This window comes from Misgurnus anguillicaudatus, unplaced genomic scaffold, assembly GCF_027580225.2.
Source record: "Misgurnus anguillicaudatus unplaced genomic scaffold, ASM2758022v2 HiC_scaffold_26, whole genome shotgun sequence".
Lineage (NCBI taxonomy): Eukaryota > Metazoa > Chordata > Actinopteri > Cypriniformes > Cobitidae > Misgurnus > Misgurnus anguillicaudatus.
Genome location: NW_027395276.1, coordinates 628,493 through 650,790, shown reverse-complemented (window position 1 = coordinate 650,790; position 22,298 = coordinate 628,493). Strand labels below are relative to the sequence as shown.

At 37.5% G+C, this 22,298-nt stretch overlaps 1 protein-coding gene across 6 annotated transcripts in view; it reads left to right on the top strand.

The window, feature by feature from the left end:
* Positions 1 to 22,298, top strand: part of LOC129443133 (adhesion G protein-coupled receptor L2) — a 160,770-nt gene that overhangs the window by 129,530 nt on the left and 8,942 nt on the right. For 3 of the 6 annotated variants that reach the window (XM_055203555.2, XM_055203556.2, XM_055203559.2), the window contains 7 exons: positions 4,019 to 4,239; positions 5,233 to 5,299; positions 10,565 to 10,656; positions 13,053 to 13,221; positions 13,685 to 13,813; positions 15,295 to 15,391; positions 19,534 to 19,662. In XM_055203555.2, coding sequence (XP_055059530.2) covers positions 4,019 to 4,239; positions 5,233 to 5,299; positions 10,565 to 10,656; positions 13,053 to 13,221; positions 13,685 to 13,813; positions 15,295 to 15,391; positions 19,534 to 19,662 — 904 coding nt within the window. The remainder of the gene's footprint in view (positions 1 to 4,018; positions 4,240 to 5,232; positions 5,300 to 10,564; positions 10,657 to 13,052; positions 13,222 to 13,684; positions 13,814 to 15,294; positions 15,392 to 19,533; positions 19,663 to 22,298) is intronic. The other 3 variants (XM_055203557.2, XM_055203558.2, XM_055203560.2) reach the window with 1 other exon arrangement.

Genomic DNA, 22,298 nt, shown 5'->3' with positions numbered 1-22,298 from the left:
ATGCTAAGATGAGGAAGATGAGAGTTGATTGATGTAAGCAACTTGGAAGAAGTGTATATAATGCCTAGAGAGTATAACATTAACTTTAGACAATGCAGCAAAGTTGAGCGACCTGTTGCATATAAGCCAATAGCATGATGCATCAATTACAGACAGGAATGCAGACAGTGACTTCCTTAAAATCTTTAGGAATGTTTGCTAGTGACACAGTAACACTTCAACAATGAAATCACTTTCAGTAGCTGGGTTTCCCTCGAAACGTGAAGCAAATCTTTTTAAAATCCACGAAAACTAAAAACAAACAAATGCGAATTAGGTGCGTTTCCATCACGTTGTTCGAGTGAATAATGGCGGTATTCGTAAGCTAGTAATCAACAGTAAATAAAACAAGGCACGCTTAGAAAATGGAGACATGACTGCATGATTTGGTTAGTTATACATTTATTAGCTTGTAATTGCCAAACTGAATGCTGTGCACAGAAGACTAAATGCAGATTTTTAATGCAGGCACAGCAGCAATGCAACAACATCAAGCCACATATATGGGAAAGAAAACGTCAGCTGATACAGCTAGACGATCATGTTGTGGGTTTAATGTTCGCTACCTCAAAAAAGTTTTACATCTCTCTTTATTTGCATTTAATCTTTTTCGCATAAGTAAAAACTGATTTGCAAATTAAATAATTTTTATTTGAAATTTGTTGTTTCCATCAGTCGTTTCCAGTGTTGGGGGTAACACATTACAAGTAAAGTGCATTACGTAATAATATTACTTTTCTAAAGTAACGAGTGAAGTGACGCATTACTTTATAAATGTACACATTCATATATGAGTTACTTTAAAAAAAAGGAATGCAAGTTACTTTTCAGTTTAATTAATTTAAAAACAATATGTACTGAATTAAACTGAACGTAGTCACCTTGAATAACGCACTCCAAGCGTGCGTGCCTAAGCGGGAACAGCTTGACATTTTTGCTATATAAATATCCAATTTCTGAATGCAAAACTTTTCATTCATAAAAAAAACTTTTGCAAGGCCTGAAAGAGATCAAACCTCAGCAAAGTAAGAAAAAGTAACAAAAAAGCAACTTAAAATTAATCTAAGTATTACTTTCCATGAAAAGTAACTAAGTAACGCATTTAGTTACTTTTTTGGGGAGTAACTTACCAGTAATATTGTAATGCATTACTTTTAAAAGTAACTTTCCTCAACACTGCTCGTTTCTGATGCAATACTTCAAAACGCGCATAAAATCATATGTGATGGAAACCCAGCAGGTATGAACACGCAACAAAGTTTTAGTGCAGATTTTCATTTAATATAGCTTTAAGAATAAATTGAAATGTTGATACTGTAGATCAGGGGTGTCAAACTCAATTTCATCGCGGGCCACATCAGCATTACAGTAAATCTCAAAGGGCCGGTTGTATTTGAACGACTGTATGAATGTATCAACTCTCTTATTACTGTACATTGCATAATTTTCCCTGCATTTGCTTACTATTGGTTTTGTTAATAACTCAATTAATACCTAGCTTTGAAAGTAGAAGCCCAGGCAAATAATGACAAAGTGTATAGAGTACAACCATTCTACAGATTATTTTAAAAATAATTGTGGTGACAAAAACACATGTTGTATGTGAGTACACTCAAAATGTTCTGTTATCCTTCATTGTGCAGGTAAGAAAATGAGAGGCATTTTAAGATACTCATCTGTTTTACAATCTCCACCACAATATGCATTTATTAGACATACTCTGGCTTGTCATTTCTTGCCCTCTTTACAAAAAAGCTGTGATTTTTTTACCTGGCTTTGAGTGTCTGATTGACTGACGTCTCGTGAGTTCAGTGTTGTAGGCTACAGATCAATAGTTTCAATCGTTTATTAAAAGGAATTGGTTCAAATGAGTCATTAGTTCGCGTATGTAGCGGGAGTAGACGCTGTGTAAACTAATCCCAGCTGGACATCGCGAAACATTTCTGTAAACGAGACGGAAAACATTTTCTCGCTGGATTCGCGTGAGCGTGCGCGAGAGAGGGACAGAAAGAACGAGCAGATACTGTCCGTTTCCATATGCGGAGGTCGCATAAGCGGCGTCATCAAGCCTGGTGTATTTAAGTTAACTAACCATTACATCCGCAAGTCATGCGCATATTACAACTATTTACTATAAACAAATAATAATATTTAACTTTATAATTGTTAATATTATGAAAAAAGACAGTCTTGATGACGTATGCAGCCTGGAAATGCGACCTCCGGAGGATGCAGCATTCGCATTCAGACACGGCCACTCTAGTAGTGCGCTCGTGCGGGGCACTGCACGTTCTTTCTCATGCAATCATCAACATTATCAACATAAATACATTACAAAAAGACTTTGGCAGGACAAAAATTCGTTTTGGTGGCTGCAAAAAAAATCAATGTTGGAAATAACCTGCAAAAAATAAAACTTATAATAACAATAAAATAATCTCTCGCAGGCCACATAATTAACATAATTTGTAAACTCTCGCGGGCCAGATGAAATGAGGGGGCGGGCCAGATTTGGCCCGCGGGCCTTGAGTTTGACACCCCTGCTGTAGATAGTTCATGCTGATTATTTAAAGGGGTCATAGTCCATCCATGTTTAAGTGCTATAATTGGGTCCTCAGTGCTTCTGTCAACCTAAGAAAGACGTAAAAAAGATCAACCCAGTAATTTTGTTTTTGTAAGCCATTCTCTGCAAGCATGTGAAAAATTAGGTTGTTCAGATTTCGCCTGTTTTGTGAGGTAGGTATATAAGGCCATTTGCAAAAATACCACCCCTTAATCTGCCCTCTCCAACCACGGCACTGCCATTTAGTGCAGAGAGAAAAAATAATTGAAAGAGCAATTGAGTTTCAATTTCAACAAATTTCAGTGTTTGCATTTCATCAGCTCATTTGCATTTTAAAGGACACACCAAAAAAAACCCCGGCAAATCTTTGCTCAGGCCTACAAAGCGGTAATTTTAATATGCTATTATTAATTATCTTTGGAGTATTTTGAGCTAAAACTTCACATGCGCAGTCTGGGGACACCAAATACTTAAAAGATATTTTTTTTTATCTTAAAGAAATCTCATAATATGACCCATTTAATTAAAACTGCACTACTTCACACAATTTGTGCATTATGTATTATTTAATGATGACTAGTGTCATACATTCACTATGTTTACATGCGTAAAATACATAATTGAATTATAATGACGTTTTGGTAGTATTGCGATTACACTTTACCTCATGTAAACACAATACTTCCATCAAATTAATGCGATGAAGCTCATGGTCATAGCAAACGTAATTGTATTAAATTGGTGTATTCTTGCTATACACCGTCGTGTAAACACTTTAATTACATATATTCGGCACCAACTGAAGTGTGCATGTGCTTTTGTCACACACCTTAAAGGTATTGCGGAGGATTTTCTTTTTCCGGGTGGATCATCAAGACTATTGGTCCTCCTACTTGTCAGTCAGGAATGTTGCGCAATTGCATTTTTTTAAAAAGTGGAGAAAAAAATTCGAGAAAATCCTCCGCTACACCTTTAAGTAAACATGACATTAGGAAGTTTTGTTTATACTGTCAACCCAACTCGCTGGTAGTAATCTCTGCTTCTTCAAAAACAGTGTATAAAACCGTTCCAGGCATATTCAGAATACTTTATCACGTCACCAAATAACAATGTGTTTGGCATTCGATAAATATATTAAATCAAGAGGCCAGTAACATACCTACTGTTAGTGAGTTCATCATTTGTGCATTGCATTATGTGAAACATAACCACAAATGTTAGCGTATTATAAAATGATTGGAAATGAGCATATTATTGGTGCCTATGTAAACATAGCCATTGTTAGCTTAGCAACGTGCTAACACTAGTGTTAATACATTGTGTACACAAAAACAATAGCGTTGTTGCATAATTGTTGTTGAATTTTGAAGGTTCTTAAAAATCTATGCTAAACTCTGATCCTCTTCTTCTGATCAGATTGTGTGCTCGGTGATCGCTGGAGTTCTTCATTTTTTCTTTCTGGCGGCGTTTGCTTGGATGTGTTTGGAGGGCGTTCAGTTGTTCCTCATGCTCGTGGAGGTCTTCGAGAGCGAATTCTCCAGACGAAAGTACTATTACGCATCCGGCTATCTGTTTCCAGCAGTGGTGGTTGGGATTTCGGCAGCCATCGACTACAAAAGCTACGGCACCAAGAAAGCGTAAGTTCCTCTGTTCTGGTTGGCTGGTTTTAGCTGGTCTCCCAGCCTGGTTTTAGATGGTTAAGCTACAGTAGTGTAGCAGACTGGTCAAGCTGGTGGGTCGGGTAGTTTTAGCTGGTGAGTCAGTAGGTCTACTTTTCAACACTTTTTAGCTGGTCAGGCTTGAAGACCAGCTGACCCACCAGGTTGACCAGGCTGGAAGCTTGGCCAGCTTTGCTTAGCTGGTAGGCTGGTATCAGCTAGTTTAAGATGGAAGTAGCTGGTTAAAACTGGTCCCCCAGCCTGGAAAAGCTGGTTAAGCTGGTCTTCCAGCCTGGCAAGGTGGTGGGTCTGCTGGCTTTAGCTGGTGTGTGAGCTGGTCTCCCAGCCTGCTACATAGGCTGGTTTTAGCTTGTCTTTTCAGTAGGGATATTTGTTTGGTTTTGTGCGTTTGTGAGACTTGTCGTGTTGCTCATCAAGTAATAAGACCATATGTTCCTCTAATACTCATTTCCTTTTGATTAGGCATTTCAAAAGAAAGCCTGTCACATCAGAGACAAACATAGCGCCACATATTTATCTTTGACCTCAGGAGACTTTGATGAAGTCGATTGCTGATTCAGCTTGTTTGAAAGATATGAGATTTCGGTTTGTGAAGTGTGCTCGGTAAACAACACAATGAATGCATGCAATTACATGTTTGACAACCTCATTTAACTGTATACACTTTTATGCAGCTAGTAAACAACTAAATGATAACACCTTGCTAATAGCCAAGGTTAAAAAAAAACAAGCAGCCTCCATCAATGTTTCTTGTTTTCAGTTGTGAATCATCCAGAAGTTGTAATTTGGAGTATTAAGAGTGACTTTAGACATAGACACACTCAGAGCGATCAGCAAAATCACTTCTGTTGAAGTGCAGCAGTCATTCCCAAATTTTGCGTTGTGTTTGTGGCCATACAAAGGTTATTGCTAATATGGCCATTTCTCACTTATGTTTTTCTCTCTTTCCAGTTGTTGGTTGAGGGTTGATAATCATTTCATCTGGAGTTTCATTGGTCCTGTAACGTTCGTCATCTTGGTAAGTTTTAAACTTTTGTCAGGATTTACATTTACTAATGTAAATGTTCCCCTAATGTAATGTTCCCCACCAGACATTTTTTGAAAAGTTGCCCGCCAGCATTTTTTTGTGATTTCACATAATGCCTTCCAGGAAAATTTTCTTCAAAAAATATATATAAACATACAAATATATAAAATAAAGGACAGACCCTCTGCTTTCAAACAAACAAAATGGGGGAAAAAGTTTCATCCTATCTATATTTTTTTCTCTGCTTATAGATGGTTTCAACAATAACAATATAAACAAGTGGTTTTCGTGGTCAACACGTAACTTCCGGTAAACTCCGCTATTAATAAATAACAACAAAGTCCTTTTAAAGTAGTTTATTTATATAACAAGCAAAATAAACAACATGTAGATTACCCAGGAAACCAAAACATTTGTTATTTTCGACGAGGTACTTGTGTAAGAGACCATTAAACAAACTGGAACTGGAAGTAAAGATGGACCAGACGCTTAATCGCGTTACCGCACGTGCGTCCAATGAAATGGTCTATAAACTCATAAATATGGATATTTTTCTTTAAAAATAAACATTTTTTAGCAAAAAGCTGAAATAATTGCATTTTTGTAAAGGAATTTTGTTAGAGATCAGATTCAGAATGATTTTCACAACATACACAGAGTTTAAAATTAGTAAATAACGTTTTACTAGTTTTTTTTTTATAAATTGAGTAAGTGCGCCCATCTAGTGGATAATCAGATTAATTTTTTAGAAACACGTTTTTTATGCAAATTTTTTTTCTTAATTGACGAGATAACTTGTTAATGGTGGGGATAGAGTTAAGGGACTATTCATGATGCTGCTATTGGGTTCCTAAAACTATAGGGCTCCTTATAGTTGTGCGTAGGTCCTACGGCGTACCCTCCATGCGGTAGGCTACGCGTCAGTTTTTTATGTATTATTCTGCGTTGGTTGTCGTCTGCGTCGAAATGCAATTACAGAGGCATTATCCACACGTGTAACCCACAGTAGAAGTGCAACAGCCAAAAAAGAAGCAGTTTGGCCTGTAAACCCACAAACGAAGAAGTAGTTTGTTGTGTATGATTCGACTTTTGTTGCAGTTTGAGTTAAATCACTCCTTTACTTCTTCCATCTTGGTTCTTAATGTCGCAAGCGGAAATTCAAATGAAGAAATGTAACGTCGATTTTTTTACCGGATGGGTTCTAGTTGACCAATCACAGTGCTTACGGTCTGCGCAGAACAGATCCGTTGTTAAAATTTTGGTGTACACATAACCTACAGCGTAGAACCTATACACGACTATAAATGACAATTAATACTACAGTGTTAGTTTTACTTAAGTAAACATCAGTGATGCGCGGGTCAATGTATAAACAACCCGCACCTGACCACCGTTTTCAACTATCCCGACTCTGCGTCCTGGCCCCGCATTTTTTAAAAGTGGTAATTGTTTAAAATAGTTAATTAGCAACTTTATTTCGAACAACCCGACTGACCGCAACCCGAATATCATAACAAATATTTTTGGATGACTCGTAACGGTGGGTGACCACAGGCACCCGCTCATTTTGGATCAACCCACGCATCACTGGTAAACATGGTTTAACCATGTTTTTGTTGCACATCTAATGTATGATTATTTAACTTTCGTTAATTAAAATCGTTAATTTTGAAAATGGTTAGTCGATAATGTATGCTTTGTAAGAACCAAGCATACTTTTTTGCTTCTTTTTTTCTGGTGGTGCTGTTCCTATTGGTCGATAACATACAACGTGTTCCAATACAGTAATAAGTGCTGCGTTGTTATAAGTCAATACTGTCTGATGGGTTGCTGTTGGTTAGGCTTCATTTAGATCTCTCGTTATGAATTCACTGCACCAGACAGATGACTGGAAAATGACAAAGTTGCAGACCTGAAGGTCGTTCATTCTTGAAAAAGAGCGATAAAGGGTGACGAATGAGACGAGTATGAAGATAACAAGTAGGAGGTTCTGACAGCCATAGATTGCTGGAGTTTAACTGTACTGACATGAATTACGGCACCACTGCGGGGATATTTTGGCTTGGTAAGGAGGGTTTTTTTTACAAACTCCCACAGATGGATGAGAAATCTGACACAAGGACTGGAAAAACAGGCCATTTTAGAAAGTGCAGAAATAGATGGTGTGCAGATAGTGAAATGTGCAGTCGGTGGTGTTCAGGGTACATAAACAGAGCGTGACCTATGCTGCGAGTTACTCCTAATGCACCCATTTACCTCCTGCGGGTCAGAGAGACCAAGAATGTAAACCAATTTAAAGAAAGGTATCCATATTTCATCCCAAAAAATACAATAAAATTGGAATTAACTAAATAAGTTTCTTTGTAAGACACAGTGAAGACGACAGGCTGAAGTGTCTTCTGTTCTCAGGTGTGAGCTCCGGCTGTGGCTCTATTTTGGGTAGGTGAAGGGTGAGATGGGGGGAGGAGAGGACTGGGAGGTGTGGAGTGAGTTAAGGCGGTTCAGCTGGTCTGGCTTCCTCCCGTGCCGTGCCTGGTCTGCCGGGCTGTCTCATCAGATCTGTGTCATCGCTCGCAGGGAGCGTTAAATGCATTTCCAGCCTCTCCACCCGTTCTGGAGCATAGCAGCCCCAGTGACTTGCAGACAACGCTTAACAGCAACATAATCAGTGATCTAAAAGCCCCCCTCCCCTCTCTGTTTATCCTCCTTTCCTTATATCAGTCTTCACAGTTATCTCTTCTTCAATAATTTAAATTCTAGACTACTGTTTTACTGCTATTAGTTTACACAATTACCATGAGTCGTAATTAGAGGTTAAGGCTTTTGAGAAATCTTTAACTTCCAGACCATTTAGAAAACAAACATCAACACTTTAAATCAAGAGATGTCCCTTGTACAACAATAAAATTGGTGAAACACCAAACGCGAATTCAATGATTTGTGCTAGTAGATTACATACAAAGTCAATACAAAGACGCGAATAGACGCAAATAAATAAAGTGAATCGGGTGGCGCGATTGTAGCACGTGCTATTCGCCTCAAACACATCTTCGCGCAAGTTGAAAATATTTACTCAAGCGAAAAATTAGCATGACAACGAAGTCCCACAAGTAATCTAGAGCGAGGAATGGGATGCTTCGCCGAAATACCCTGGGGGGAGTTTTCATTTTATTGTTGTGACCAGTGTTGGGGGTAACGCATTACAAGTAACATGCGTTTACGTAATAATATTACTTTTCTGAAGTAACGAGTAAAGTAACACATTACTTTATAAATGTACACATTAATATTTCAGTTACTTTTTTTTTTTTTTAAAAAGTTACTTTTCGGTTTAATTAATTAATAATAAAAAACAATGTACTGCATTAACGTATTAACGTAAAATTCCACACTCTATGCGTGAACAGTTTCAGTCAGAAATGGAGATGGCAGACCAGAGCTTGACGTTTTTGCGATGGATTTTTTTTTTTTTTTACGTAAAAGTACATAAGCATTACTTTCCATGAAGTAGTTTTAAAAAAAAGTAAACGCAATTAGTTACTTTTTTGGGGAGTAACTTAATATTGTAATGCATTACTTTTAAAAGTAACTTTCCCCAACACTGGTTGTGACACTAAGCAACCGACTAGCAATGGCCTAACAAGCGATCAGAACACAGTAATGATGTATAATTAAAATTTGCAATAAATCAAAATTTTTGTTTAACTTTTTATTCTTGCTTTGTGAAAATTGCTGAAAAACTTTCAGTCTTGTTTACGTACGATTTCTGCTTCTGATTGATTTCTTTTCAAAGGACACATTTTTGTTTCTCTCTGTCCTGCACTGTGTGACTTTTTGTGCCTCCAAGAAATAAACAAGATAAATGTGTGTTTTTCACCCCACTGTTTTGCGAAGCCGTAATGTGCTTATAATTGACCTATTTGTCATGTAGTTTTTTTTCTCTTTATTTGGGTTTTAGCCAAACACAATATACCAAGTTACCAACCTGAGCGCGCACAGCACTTGAATTGACGAGTTTGCATTCGTCTTTACGTTGTCAAAATGTGACTCTTATACTTGGGGTAACATTTAGAAAAATTCCAAGAAATTTCTTGATGCTTCAGAAAACTTAACTCAACCTTTTTTGAACAAGATTGAACCAACTCCAGTTACTCAGCTTTTCAACAAAAATGCAAACAGTCACCATTTTGTAAAAGAGGTCAGCTTACCGTCGACTAAGTTTCTTAGTGTAAATGTCTTTCTTTCGTGAAACAAGCTGTGTATTGTGCAATATGTTTCCAATGATATCCCCATAATCTCTCTATCTTAAAGTGACACTTTTTCACATATTTGTAAAGTAGGAATTATTGATTCGATTCAAATCAGTGTATTGATGTTTATTTTATTAAAGAAACTTTGGTGGTCTGTAACTTCAATCGTATTAACACCCGAAGCTCCCCCTAGCCCCGTTCAATATTTAACATTGAAGAAGGCTCCTTTTACTGGACTCATTTTTTTGTCCCCCATAGTTGCTCTTTTAAGAGGTCTCCTTTGGCCTGCCTGAATTACATTCCCATGTACAGGGCGGTGTAGAAAAACACAAGTTCTTGCCAGCAAGCAGACATGTCTAGAGCCACAGTTATGACTTACACTAGTCTGAGAAGGCGCCAACGGCAGTTTGTCTCGGATAATCCTTAAGATCCAAATCAGGAACAAATGGTAGCGCTTTATTATCTGCATGACGGTTTGTGTCTGAAGATATATTAACGTTCCTACTGGCAATTGGAAAACAGATTAGGTTGCAGATCCTACAGATCCAGTTTTTTATTCATCATTTAAAGTGTTTAACGCACGTCTAAACAAACAGCATACTGTTAGGACGTTTCACGATGGTTTATGCAGAGCCTTAGCCGGTGTCTTCCCAGTTCAGACGACTTCCAGCAGAAGTCATCTGTTCTTGCATTTGGACGTTTTTGCAGTTACCGTCTATTTTATGAATTATTGAAGGCTATACTTTGCAGCGTACCGCAGCCAGCGTAAGCCACGGTTTATTTTTGTTTTTTAATGGTGGTGCTACAATGGTCTAATAGCCTGGTGATCACAGGTCCCAAGAGAGACGATTCCTGCCCATGTAACCATCTCCGTGGACGTAAAACGGCGAAACTGGGAAATATGAATATTAAATGATATTTAATAAACATGCCAACCGAATGACGAATTGCAAACATGATTTCCAGGATGTGTGGTCTTCTCAACATGTTTTATCTTTTCTGACAGCTTAATCTCATCTTTCTGGTGGTGACTTTGTACAAGATGGTAAAACACTCGACGTCTATGAAACCCGATTCCAGCAGGCTGGAGAACATACGGTAAGATCAACCTTGAGAACAGTCGCACGACATCCCAGCTGTCTGCACAACTTCACGTTACGACGTTTTCTTTCAAATACGTGATTTTGTAGTCCCCAATTACCATCTTGATTGCTTTGCTCGCATTACTTCAAGTGGCACGACTTTATAATTGTTATAATTGCAATGTGACAATTACAGTGTAGCCGTACAAATTGGTTTCGTGGTAATGAACGGCGTTCTGGGTAAAAGGTTGCGCTCGGGGTAGGGGTTGCGTCTGGGACTGGACTTTTGGTAAATGCTCAGATGAAGCTAATTTGAGTTTATGGAAATAATTATGGACGACATTAACCTTTCCTGCACCGTGTTATTAACACATTCATTAGCATCACTGTCCTGCAATGTCATAGCACGACCCTTCCCTCTTGTAAACACTGTCCTTGGAAACTAGAAGCGTATTTCCAGATGGGAAGTACAATGCTATGATGATAAGTAAGACGTTTTATTGGACCCCGAGTCGTAATTACTTTTAAACGTGCAGCTGGGGGTAAGAGGAGATGGAAAAATCTCCCCCGTCATGTGTCCGTATGAAAGGATCGGCCCTCCCGGACATTTGATCCGTACAGATAGTTGCTGGAATCTCTTATGGGAAAAAAGTCCACTGATATACTGCTGTCTTAAAACTCTTGTAAATCTGGGTGGTCTAATTGTAGGAGTGGATTCAATTTTTTCACAATCTGTTTTGTGAACAAGTGATGTTTGATTGGCAAACAATTTGTTCTTCTGAGCCATTTTTGATTAATGAAAATGATTGATGAAAATTAAAAAATTTGGAAATGATTTGTATCAAAGTTACAATCAAGTGGTAAACAAATACGGTTTATAATCCTTGAAAGTAAAACATTGAGTATTTGTTATGTCTGGCACAAAAATCCCAAATGGGTTTACCAAACGGTAACACTTTCTTTGAAGCCTGTTTATAAGATAATTCTTAATGCTTTATAATGGCTTATATACAACCTTATATTATAATATATTTTATTGTTTCATAATTAATTATATCAACAGTTACAATACATTATAGGGATGGGCATGAGTAATTGATAGATCGAGTACTCGAACGTGGCATCAGCGATTTTTTTTTTTTTTTGGGTTATGGCGGCATTTGGATATCTGGTTAATGTTACAAGCGCCTGTGGTAGTAAAGACTGGGTTTATTAACCCTTTAGAAAAAAAAAGTTTGTTAACCCTTTAGTTTCACTTCATCACTCAGCTATTCCTGTTAGAGGTTACTTTTAAAAACATTTAATTAATTAATAATCTAGTATGTGTTCATTTTTTGTCATAATTTTTTCAAAAATAAGTTTTATTTAAGTTTTTTTATTATTTTTTTATTTTCACTATAATGTGTATGCCTCGCCCCTTTGATTGCCCCGCCCCCCGTTAATCGAGTACTCGCTTTTCAGACCTATGGATTAATCGAAATGAAAAAATGACATACATGCAAATTCCTAATACATTATAATACTTATATTTTTGTGGTTATAACTTTTAAGAGTATGATGATTTATATCTCATGATGAAGTTATAGTGTAGTTGAATAAGTGCAGTATAAATGTATTATAAGTTTCATAGCTTGATATTGCACAATATAAACATCCACAAGATTTTAAAATGTAGTTTTGCCTGCTTTAAGTTAGGGATGCCTAGTCGCGACAGAGAATAAAGTTTTTTACATAATATATGTGGGTGTATAATAATTATGTATAAATACACACACACAGACACACATTCATGTATATTTTTAGGAAATATTTGCATTTATATATATATATATATACATGTTTATATTTATATATAATTTAATAAAAGTATTTATTATTTAAAACATATTTTTATTATTAATTTTAAATATACATGCATCTGTGTGTATTTATATATACATAATTATTAGGGCTGGGAAAATATTAATCTTGATTAATCGTGATTAATCGCATACAAAATAAACGTTATTTTTTGCATAATATATGTGTGTGTACTGTGTGTAATTATTGTGTAAATAAATATATATACACATGTAAATGTTTCTTAAATGCCTACATGAATGTGTGTGTATTTATATGTATATAATAATTACACACAGCACACACTAATATATTATGCCAAAAATCGCTTTTATTCTGTATGTGATTAATCGCGATTAATCTTTTCCCAGCCCTAAGCACACCCACATATATTATGAAACAAAACTTTTATTCTGCAAACGATGAGTCATGACTAATCGATAGGCATCCCTGCTTCAAGTAAAGTAACAAAGGTTAGGTCTCCTCATAAACTGTCAAACATATAATGTTGCTCAAATTGTTACAAAATACGTATGGCGTAAGTCCAAAAATCTATAATGACTTCATTTTCAGATCCTGGGTGCTGGGCGCTTTCGCCTTGCTGTGTCTACTTGGCCTGACTTGGTCCTTCGGTCTGTTTTTCTTAAACGACTCTTCGATACTTATGGCGTACCTCTTCACCATCTTCAATACCTTACAAGGGATGTTCATCTTTATCTTCCACTGTCTCCTGCAGAAGAAGGTAACCCGTGGTCATCATGTTCTTCATAATTATAATGGATTGATGGCTGGTTATTGTCTTAAGCGACGATTAAGATCGTAAAGCCATTTTCTGCCTGTGATGTTTATTTGTCTCGTTTAATTAAATTGCTATCCTTTAAGCCAATGTCTGGTGATAAGCTGTGCGATATGGGATATAATGTTTACCTCAACGGGCAGTCATTCATAAGCACAGTTTAGATAGCAAACGTGTGCATATGTGTTCTTCTTTAAATGCAACGGGGGTTTCAAGGTTGCAACATATTTTCGAAGGCACACTTTGTTGAAAGCAAATGAATGAAACATTTTCATATTATGTACTTACACGCATATACAGTACAATGTGAGAAACTGAGTTTTTGTATTGCAGCGCTCTCCAATTGACTGTTATACCATGTCTAGTTTTCACAAAACAACATGCCATGATTTTGTGCATCTCTATATAGGTGCGTAAAGAATACAGCAAGTGTTTTCGTCAGTCTCAGTGTTGTGGTGGTCTCCCATCTGAAGGCCCACACAGCTCCAACAAAACCTCGGCCGCCAGATCCACGGCCAGATATTCATCTGCTACACAGGTACATCTACTGGTTCTTCACTCGGTCAAAGTTTTGTCCTGACTGAGCTGCTTTGGCCTTTCAATTAGTTTACTTTTAATATATGCTCTTTAGGCTTGTACGAAGACTTTTCAAACATACAGATTTAATACTTTGCCCTTGACAAACTTTGTTTCCATGTTTTTTGAATGGATGCTTGAATCCTCATTGGTTAAACCTCTGCGTCTGACATTTCTTGTTAATTTGCATTTTTTATCAGACTCTTAACCAGTATTTCTGGATGACCTGAGGTCGAGATTAAGCAGATTTGAAGTGAAAGTATTTGATAAACGTATAGTACGTGTTGAGAGCATTGGGTTACAATAATTATCTTGTTTTTGACAGATATGGTGTTTAGTGGCGTTTGCATCTGAACCCTTCAAATGATCTCTTAGTTCAGGCGTTTATTTTAAAGATGCAATTTGTATAATCCGCACCGCTAGAGGGCGCACAATCAAAACAATAACACTGACGTAGATTAATGACGCTCCGATAGTACGTGTTGAGAGCATTGGGTTACAATAATGATCTTGTTTTTGACAAAGACGGTGTTTAGTGGCTTTTGCATCTGAACCCTTCAAATGATCTCTTTAGTTCAGGCGTTTATTTTAAAGATGCAATTTGTATAATCCACACCACTAGAGGGCGCACAATCAAAACAATAACACTGACGTAGATTAATGACGCTCCGAAGCAGCATGGAATGATGGGATTTGTTGACTTTAACTCAACCGCTGATGGCCATCAATCAGACAGGAATGAGAAATCATGTTAATGGTTGAGGTAAAGTAATCAAGTTTTATAAATGTTGCGTTTGATGGTATGGTTTTATTTCATTATGTAAGGTTTCGTGTAATGTTAAAAACTAAATTGTTTGTCGTCGATGTTACAGTATTAGTCCATTTTTAAAACTGTGGTGTGCATTTAGTTAAAAGCTTATTAGTGAGTGACAAATTTCTGTATTTTTGTCATTTGTACATTCCAAAACCAATATAATCATAAAGCTGAAAAACATATGTAAATCGTTACCTTGAAATATATGACTCATTTGGTGAAATAGATTTTTGGTCATACCGCCCACCCCTAACGGTAACCATAGTTTTACTAATTCAGAATGATTTCTTATATGAAATAATATGCCACAGATGTTGATGGAGCATTTAAATAACAGTAGCAAAGTATTTTCGAACATTATGAATCGTGATTATCAGAGAACAAAATGTTTTTCAGTTGCTGTGAATTGTTTGTATTTATTGTGAATGATATAACAAGCTGCACAGGGGCAGTCTTTTAAATGTGTAACGCATTCAGATGTCGTCTTTATTCCAACCGCTACCATTGAGACTTTAAGTCTTGTAATTGGGTTAAGAAGCTGTCTGCTCGTACTGCATGAATATTAGGCGCATTAATCCATGTGCTCTCTCTCTCTCTCTCTCTCTCTCTCTCTCTCTCTCTCCCTGCAGAGCCGTATTAGGAGGATGTGGAACGACACAGTGAGGAAACAGTCAGAGTCTTCCTTCATCTCCGGAGACATCAACAGCACTTCTACTCTAAACCAAGGTGACGGCTCTAACCTACCAAGAGACTGTATATGTGTGTGTGTGTGTTAGTGTGCGCTCAAAAAGCTAGTGTATACTTAGTTTTTTTTTACACACATTAAGGTTGCACACTCGCAAAATCGAAAATTGTTTTTTTAGGCTACGCAAACTAAAGACTATATAAGGTGGAGTTTATCGATACGTCCAACCCAAACTTTATGTTAGCTGATTTACTCTAATTGCATATGTTTTTTGTATTTCTACGCACATTTGAACTTCTAACAAAAACATTTTGCCTAATTCAAAACACGTTCGCACGCACATGAATTAGTGAATTTGAAGTGTTCTAAATAATCGGCCGCGTACACAAGGTTGGCAATTTGCATAATACACGCCCAGACCAGCTCCATATAAGGACTTTCCACAGCGCTTTTCACCGAAAATGTTTGAGCAGTTTGTCACCAAAGCAAACGAGCTAGAAAAGAAATCCATGATCATATTTCTAATCGGTAAAGTTCTGTTTTGCTTTATATTTGTGATTTGGGAGGCCTAGATCAATCGATTAAACTTTGCACATTACGTTTACATTAGGCATTAAGCAGACACATTCATAAATATTTAAAAAGTGGATAAGTAAAGCGTAAATATTTGTTATTATGCGCATCTCCTTTATATGTGTAGAAAAATAATGTAGCCTTTAAAATATACTGTATTTAGTAATAAAAAAAAATTATTAATGTATATAATAGTATGTAACATAGAAAATATTATAATATAAAATATAATACATGAACAATATTATATACATTATAATTAAAGCCTAGTATTTGATAAAAGTGTACGTGTGTATTGTGTATGTGTGGTACACAATGTTTTGGTTGGATTATGATTTGTACGTGAAAATGTTCGTAAGCACATTTCATGCACAAATTTGTTCGTATGCATGCTTAGTAAATGAGTTACCAGAAATTGATGTAGATGCAAAACTACTAAACTTAGTTTTTTATGTGCATATTAGTATACATGTTTTGTTATTTAGATTTTACACTATACTATGTATTTTTATTGTACCATGTTCACAATGCTTCATGGGATGAGTTTCTTTTATACTAAACTATTCACTTTGAATGAAATGTTGTAAATTGGTGTATTGGTTTATTTCAAGGCTCTTTAGTGAAAATGTATTTTTAAAAGCCTTTAGAGAAAGTGAATGAAAGTACTGCGAGGTCATCATTGCTCTCTATGATCAACTTCTTTAATTAATACCAATTTTACAGATCATATCTTAGATTACCACTCCTACCATAGCACTGTGCCAAGCAGAGATTAAAGCTACATCCAGGCCTGTACTACAGTAGTCATTATCCAGGGATTTTCTTTTTAAAGCACTCTATAAATGTTTCCGGGAAAAGGACTGTCTTCGTAATATTCCCATGTTTAATTTATACAAAATAATCCATATAAATATCTAGGAGATGAGATTCTCAAAAGTGTTTCTATGAAACGTTACATTATTAAACTGTTAAAATATATCCGAACGCTTGAAATGGCGTTAGACCGTCGTCATCATCGCCGGAAGAGCCGAGACTAATTCTTCATCGTGTCTTGAGGTCTCTCTCCTCAGTTGGAGAGCCGCCAGGCCGGATTTTAAAAATGGTTTGATCAATTATTTAGGCTTTGCAAGAGTGTTGCTGATGAGAGTATGATGTTCAACTCTCATCGACCCCTCGACAAGCCGTAAGATGAGAGAGAGAATATGAGTCATACTAACCTCATAAAACGCTCCTGTAGGTGTCACGCGGGAAAAGTTTGAGCTGCTCCGATGTCTCTGGGGTTCACTGGGAATTGGGAATCGATGTTGTAGATATGGAAACGAGCGTTCTTAAGTATCTTGTATTCTAAAAATATTCATCAGTGTTTTGGCACGATTCACAGAGAACGAGAATATAAAGGGACGTTGTAGCAGGAGATGTATTTCTGAGACCTGATTTACACCTGCTACAATGATGCGGTTTGGTTGAATCGATCGCAAGAGTCGTTCGCATTTTTATTTGTTAACGCATACAGGCTTCGCAAAGTGTTGCCCACAATCTCTGCACAGTGTTATGTTCTGTTGGTTGATCAAAGGTAATCCTTATTGTACGGAGCCCCTAAGGGGACATGGAGGAAAAATTAAATCAAGTTTAGTTTTGCGTGCGCACGAGATAGTTTCATGTGCACACGTGAAACTAAACTTTATTTATTTTTTCCTAAAACTATCGCGTGTGCACGCGAAACTAAACGCGATAGTTGTAAGGAGCCCCTAAGGGGACATGGCGGGAAAAATTAAATAAAGTTTAGTTTCACGTGTGCATGCGATAGTTTCACGTGCGCATGCAAAACTAAACTTTATTTAATTTTTCCTGAAACTATCGCGTGCGCAGGCGAAACTAAATGCGATAGTTGTACTGTAAGGAGCCCCTAAGGGGACATGGAAGAAAAATTAAATAAAGTTTAGTTTTGCGTACGCACGCAATAGTTTCACGTCCGCACGTGAAACTAAACGCGATAGTTGTAAGGAGCCCCTAAAGGGACATGGAAGAAAAATTAAATAAAGTTTAGTTGCGCGTACGCACACAATAGTTTCACGTCCGCACGTGAAACTAAACGCGATAGTTTCATGTGTGCACGCCATAGTTTCACTTGCGCATGTGAAACTAAACTTTATTGAATTTTTCCTGAAACTATCGCGTGCGCAGGCGAAACTAAATGCGATAGTTGTACTGTAAGGAGCCCCTAAGGGGACATGGAAGAAAAATTAAATAAAGTTTAGTTTTGCGTACGCACGCAATAGTTTCACGTCCGCACGTGAAACTAAACGCGATAGTTGTAAGGAGCCCCTAAAGGGACATGGAAGAAAAATTAAATAAAGTTTAGTTGCGCGTACGCACACAATAGTTTCACGTCCGCACGTGAAACTAAACGCGATAGTTTCATGTGTGCACGCCATAGTTTCACTTGCGCATGTGAAACTAAACTTTATTGAATTTTTCCTGAAACTATCGCGTGCGCAGGCGAAACTAAATGCGATAGTTGTACTGTAAGGAGCCCCTAAGGGGACATGGAAGAAAAATTAAATAAAGTTTAGTTTTGCGTACGCACGCAATAGTTTCACGTCCGCACGTGAAACTAAACGCGATAGTTGTAAGGAGCCCCTAAAGGGACATGGAAGAAAAATTAAATAAAGTTTAGTTGCGCGTACGCACACAATAGTTTCACGTCCGCACGTGAAACTAAACGCGATAGTTTCATGTGTGCACGCCATAGTTTCACTTGCGCATGTGAAACTAAACTTTATTGAATTTTTCCTGAAACTATCGCGTGCGCAGGCGAAACTAAATGCGATAGTTGTACTGTAAGGAGCCCCTAAGGGGACATGGAAGAAAAATTAAATAAAGTTTAGTTTTGCGTACGCACGCAATAGTTTCACGTCTGCATGTGAAACTAAACGCGATAGTTGTAAGGAGCCCCTAAAGGGACATGGAAGAAAAATTAAATAAAGTTTAGTTGCGCGTACGCACACAATAGTTTCACGTCCGCACGTGAAACTAAACGCGATAGTTTCATGTGTGCACGCCATAGTTTCACTTGCGCATGTGAAACTAAACTTTATTTAATTTTTCCAGAAACTATCGCGTGCTCAGGCAAAACTAAACGCGATTGTAAGGACCCCCTAAGGGGACATGGAAGAAAAATTCAATAAAGTTTAGTTTTGCGTGCGCACGTGAAACTATTGTTTAGTTTTGCGTGCGCACGCAATGGTTTCACGTGCGCACGTGATAGTTTCACATGCGCACGCGAAACTAAACTTTATTTAATTTTTCCTCCATATCCCCTTAGGGGCTCCTTACAAGTTTTGCGTGAGCACGCGAAACTAAACTTTAAAAACACTGCACATGAAGGTTTTGCGTGAGAACATGAAAGTTTCACGTGAGCACATGAAACTAAACTTTAGATTTTTTTTCTCCAATGTCACCTTAGGGGCTCGGTATTATTGATATCTTGTTAAAACTTAAAAAATAACTAACCTTTAGTAGAAAGACCGATTGGCTGCACATTTGCTTTCCTGAACTCTTCTTGTTCACCATCACCCCTCCTCTTCTCCTCTGTTTATTTATTCAACAGGAATGACCGGCAACTATCTCCTAACTAACCCTCTCCTACGGCCCCACGACACTAACAACCCTTATAACAACCTTCTCGCCGAAACCATCGTCTGCAACACACCTTCACCTCCGGCTTTCCACTCCCCAGGTGCTCCAGATCCTCCCGTCTGTTTTCCTGCCTTTTCGCAACGCCGAGAGGGGTGTGGGGTGGAAAAATAAAGGGTTATTCACAGCACTTTAAACACAAGACTATAATTTGCTGAGTATCTGTCATGGAGTCACTGCGGCCATGTGGTCGTTTTGCTTTTCTTTTAAAAGATTTGTTTTTCTCAACACGCATAGCTGCATGAATTTTGCTTTTGTTTTCGTTTCCTCCACAGTCATTAGTTCACCCCCCCGGTTCTTGTTTTTCTCTATTTTGAGAGGCGTTATGATTGACGCTTGTTGATCGGCATATGTGCCGTTATATTTCCCATTTCCCACCCTATATTGTTTATCAGACAGGCTGTGATTGGCATTCCTTCAGTGTCGTCTATATACTTTACCCTTTCGACAAAATAAACAGGAACAAACAGGTTTAGCATTTAGCGTCCTCGTTCCCATCAACCAGAGTATATGTAACCACTCGCTACATAGGCGTCGAATCCTGAATGCTTTGATGATAAAATGAGCTAGTGGAAATAAAAGAGGCTGTGTGGAAAGCGTGGTATTCGTGCGTCGTCTCTGCACGTATATGGGAATTGGTCTTTGCATTCAGATTGTTAACAGGCTTTTGAAAGAAATTGGAAAGTCACATCCGTCTGTCGGCGTTTCCATCATGCTGCTTGTCAGCCGTAGACAGTGAGCTAATCACCGTGCACTTCTAGTACCTCACGTAAGGTTACCTACAGGTTACGTGTGATGACAACGAAATGGATGACTCCCTGAAATCACACTGTCTCGAACAGTGCACTAGTGATTTCGGTAACACTTTAAACTAAGGTTCATTATTTAACTACATTAGTTAACATTAGGGTTGGGTACCTTTCACATTTTTACCGGTACCGGTTCCGATGCCGGTACCTGGAATTCGATACCGGTACCCAGCGGTACCTTTTTCGGTACTTTACTCTGACTTAAGTGACTTTCAGTGGACATAATAAGCCCAAACCTCTCATTTTCAACATTTTGTTATTTATTTCGAAATGTTTAATAATACACACAATCTTTACAAAAAAAACATCCCTATAACATCCAGGGCATATGTCTTACATATAAATAAAATAAATAAATAAAATATATAAGTAAGACAAATGATCAATGAACATAAACGTCCTAAAAGCAACATAAAAGTAAACTTTTATGTTGAAAACAATACTAGCAGTTGATTTTTAGAAAAATCAGCATGTCAACGTTCTCAGGTAAAAGCCATGACAGAGCGGTAAAGAACACTCGCTCTGAGGATGTAGAAGAGGACTGGACACAGAGATACTTTTTTGCCAATCTGGCCAGCATTGGCATTTGGTCCGCATGTGGTTAAATGTGTTCGAACAGCCACACGGACTGCCTTCTCTCCTCCTTTTTATCTAATTTGAGGTACTGAGGACAAAGTTTTACGTCATTTCTGACTTTTAGCGTGAACACACAGTCTTTAGGCTTTCATTGATAAAGCTAAAAGCGGCTGATCTCCGCAGTTTCATTTCGCGAGCGCGTGAAAGTTGTGTGATCTTAATTCATTAATTGTGGTGAAAAATCTGAGAAAGCTCCAACATATTCATGTACAAAACACTGTGCAGCATGTTTACTTAAAACACAAGCATAGTATTAGTTCGTGTGCATTTAAACCCGTCATTACTCCAGCTTACGTTAAAACGAAAGCAAAGGGACTTCCCCGCGGTCTCCACGGACCACCACTCAAAGTAATCAGGACAGGACCGATCGAAAGTGGAAAAAAGAGACGGACTGGTGTTGCTAAATACCAGGTGTAAACAGAATTTGTCTCTCTCGTCCACTAGTGATCCGATCGACGAAAACGCATCTTAATAAGCTTTTATATAAGCTTAATAAGCTGTGCTTCTAAATACACACTGTGTTTAAATAAGTGCTTCCTCAGGTTGGATGTATTACCACTGCTTACCTTGCACTTACTGTTACAAATATTACAGGTAGCATTGTCTGCATCATCCTTTGTGAAATTTAACCACATGTTAGATCGCTTTCTGTTAGCCATTAAGCAAGTTGCAAAGGGGTGTCACTTACCACACCATCTCTCTCTCCCGCGCGCACACGCTTTCGCAACGTACCAGACTCACACGGCGCGCTGACATGTTCTCTCAGGTACCGAAATTGAGCACCGATTGATTTTATGTGAATCGATACTGGGTAGTACCGACGCAATTCGGTCGGTGCCTATAAAAGTACCGAGGTCGGTACCCATCCCTAGTTAACATGAACTAATCATGAACTGCCTTTATCCAGCATTTATTAATCTTTGTTAATGTTAATTTCAACAATAAGTAATACTAAGTAACATTAACAAAGATTAATAAATACTGTAACAAATGTACTGCTCATGGTTTGTTCATGTTAGTTAATACATTAACTTATGTTAACTAATGAACCTTATTGTAAAGTGTTACCATTTTTGGTAACACATTACAATAAGGTTCATTAGTTAACATTTATTAATGTATATTAACTAACATGAACAAACCATGAGCAATACATTTGTTACAGTATTTATTCATCTTTGTTAATGTTAGTTAATAGAAATAAAGCTTTAATTGTTTGTTCATGTTAGTTCAC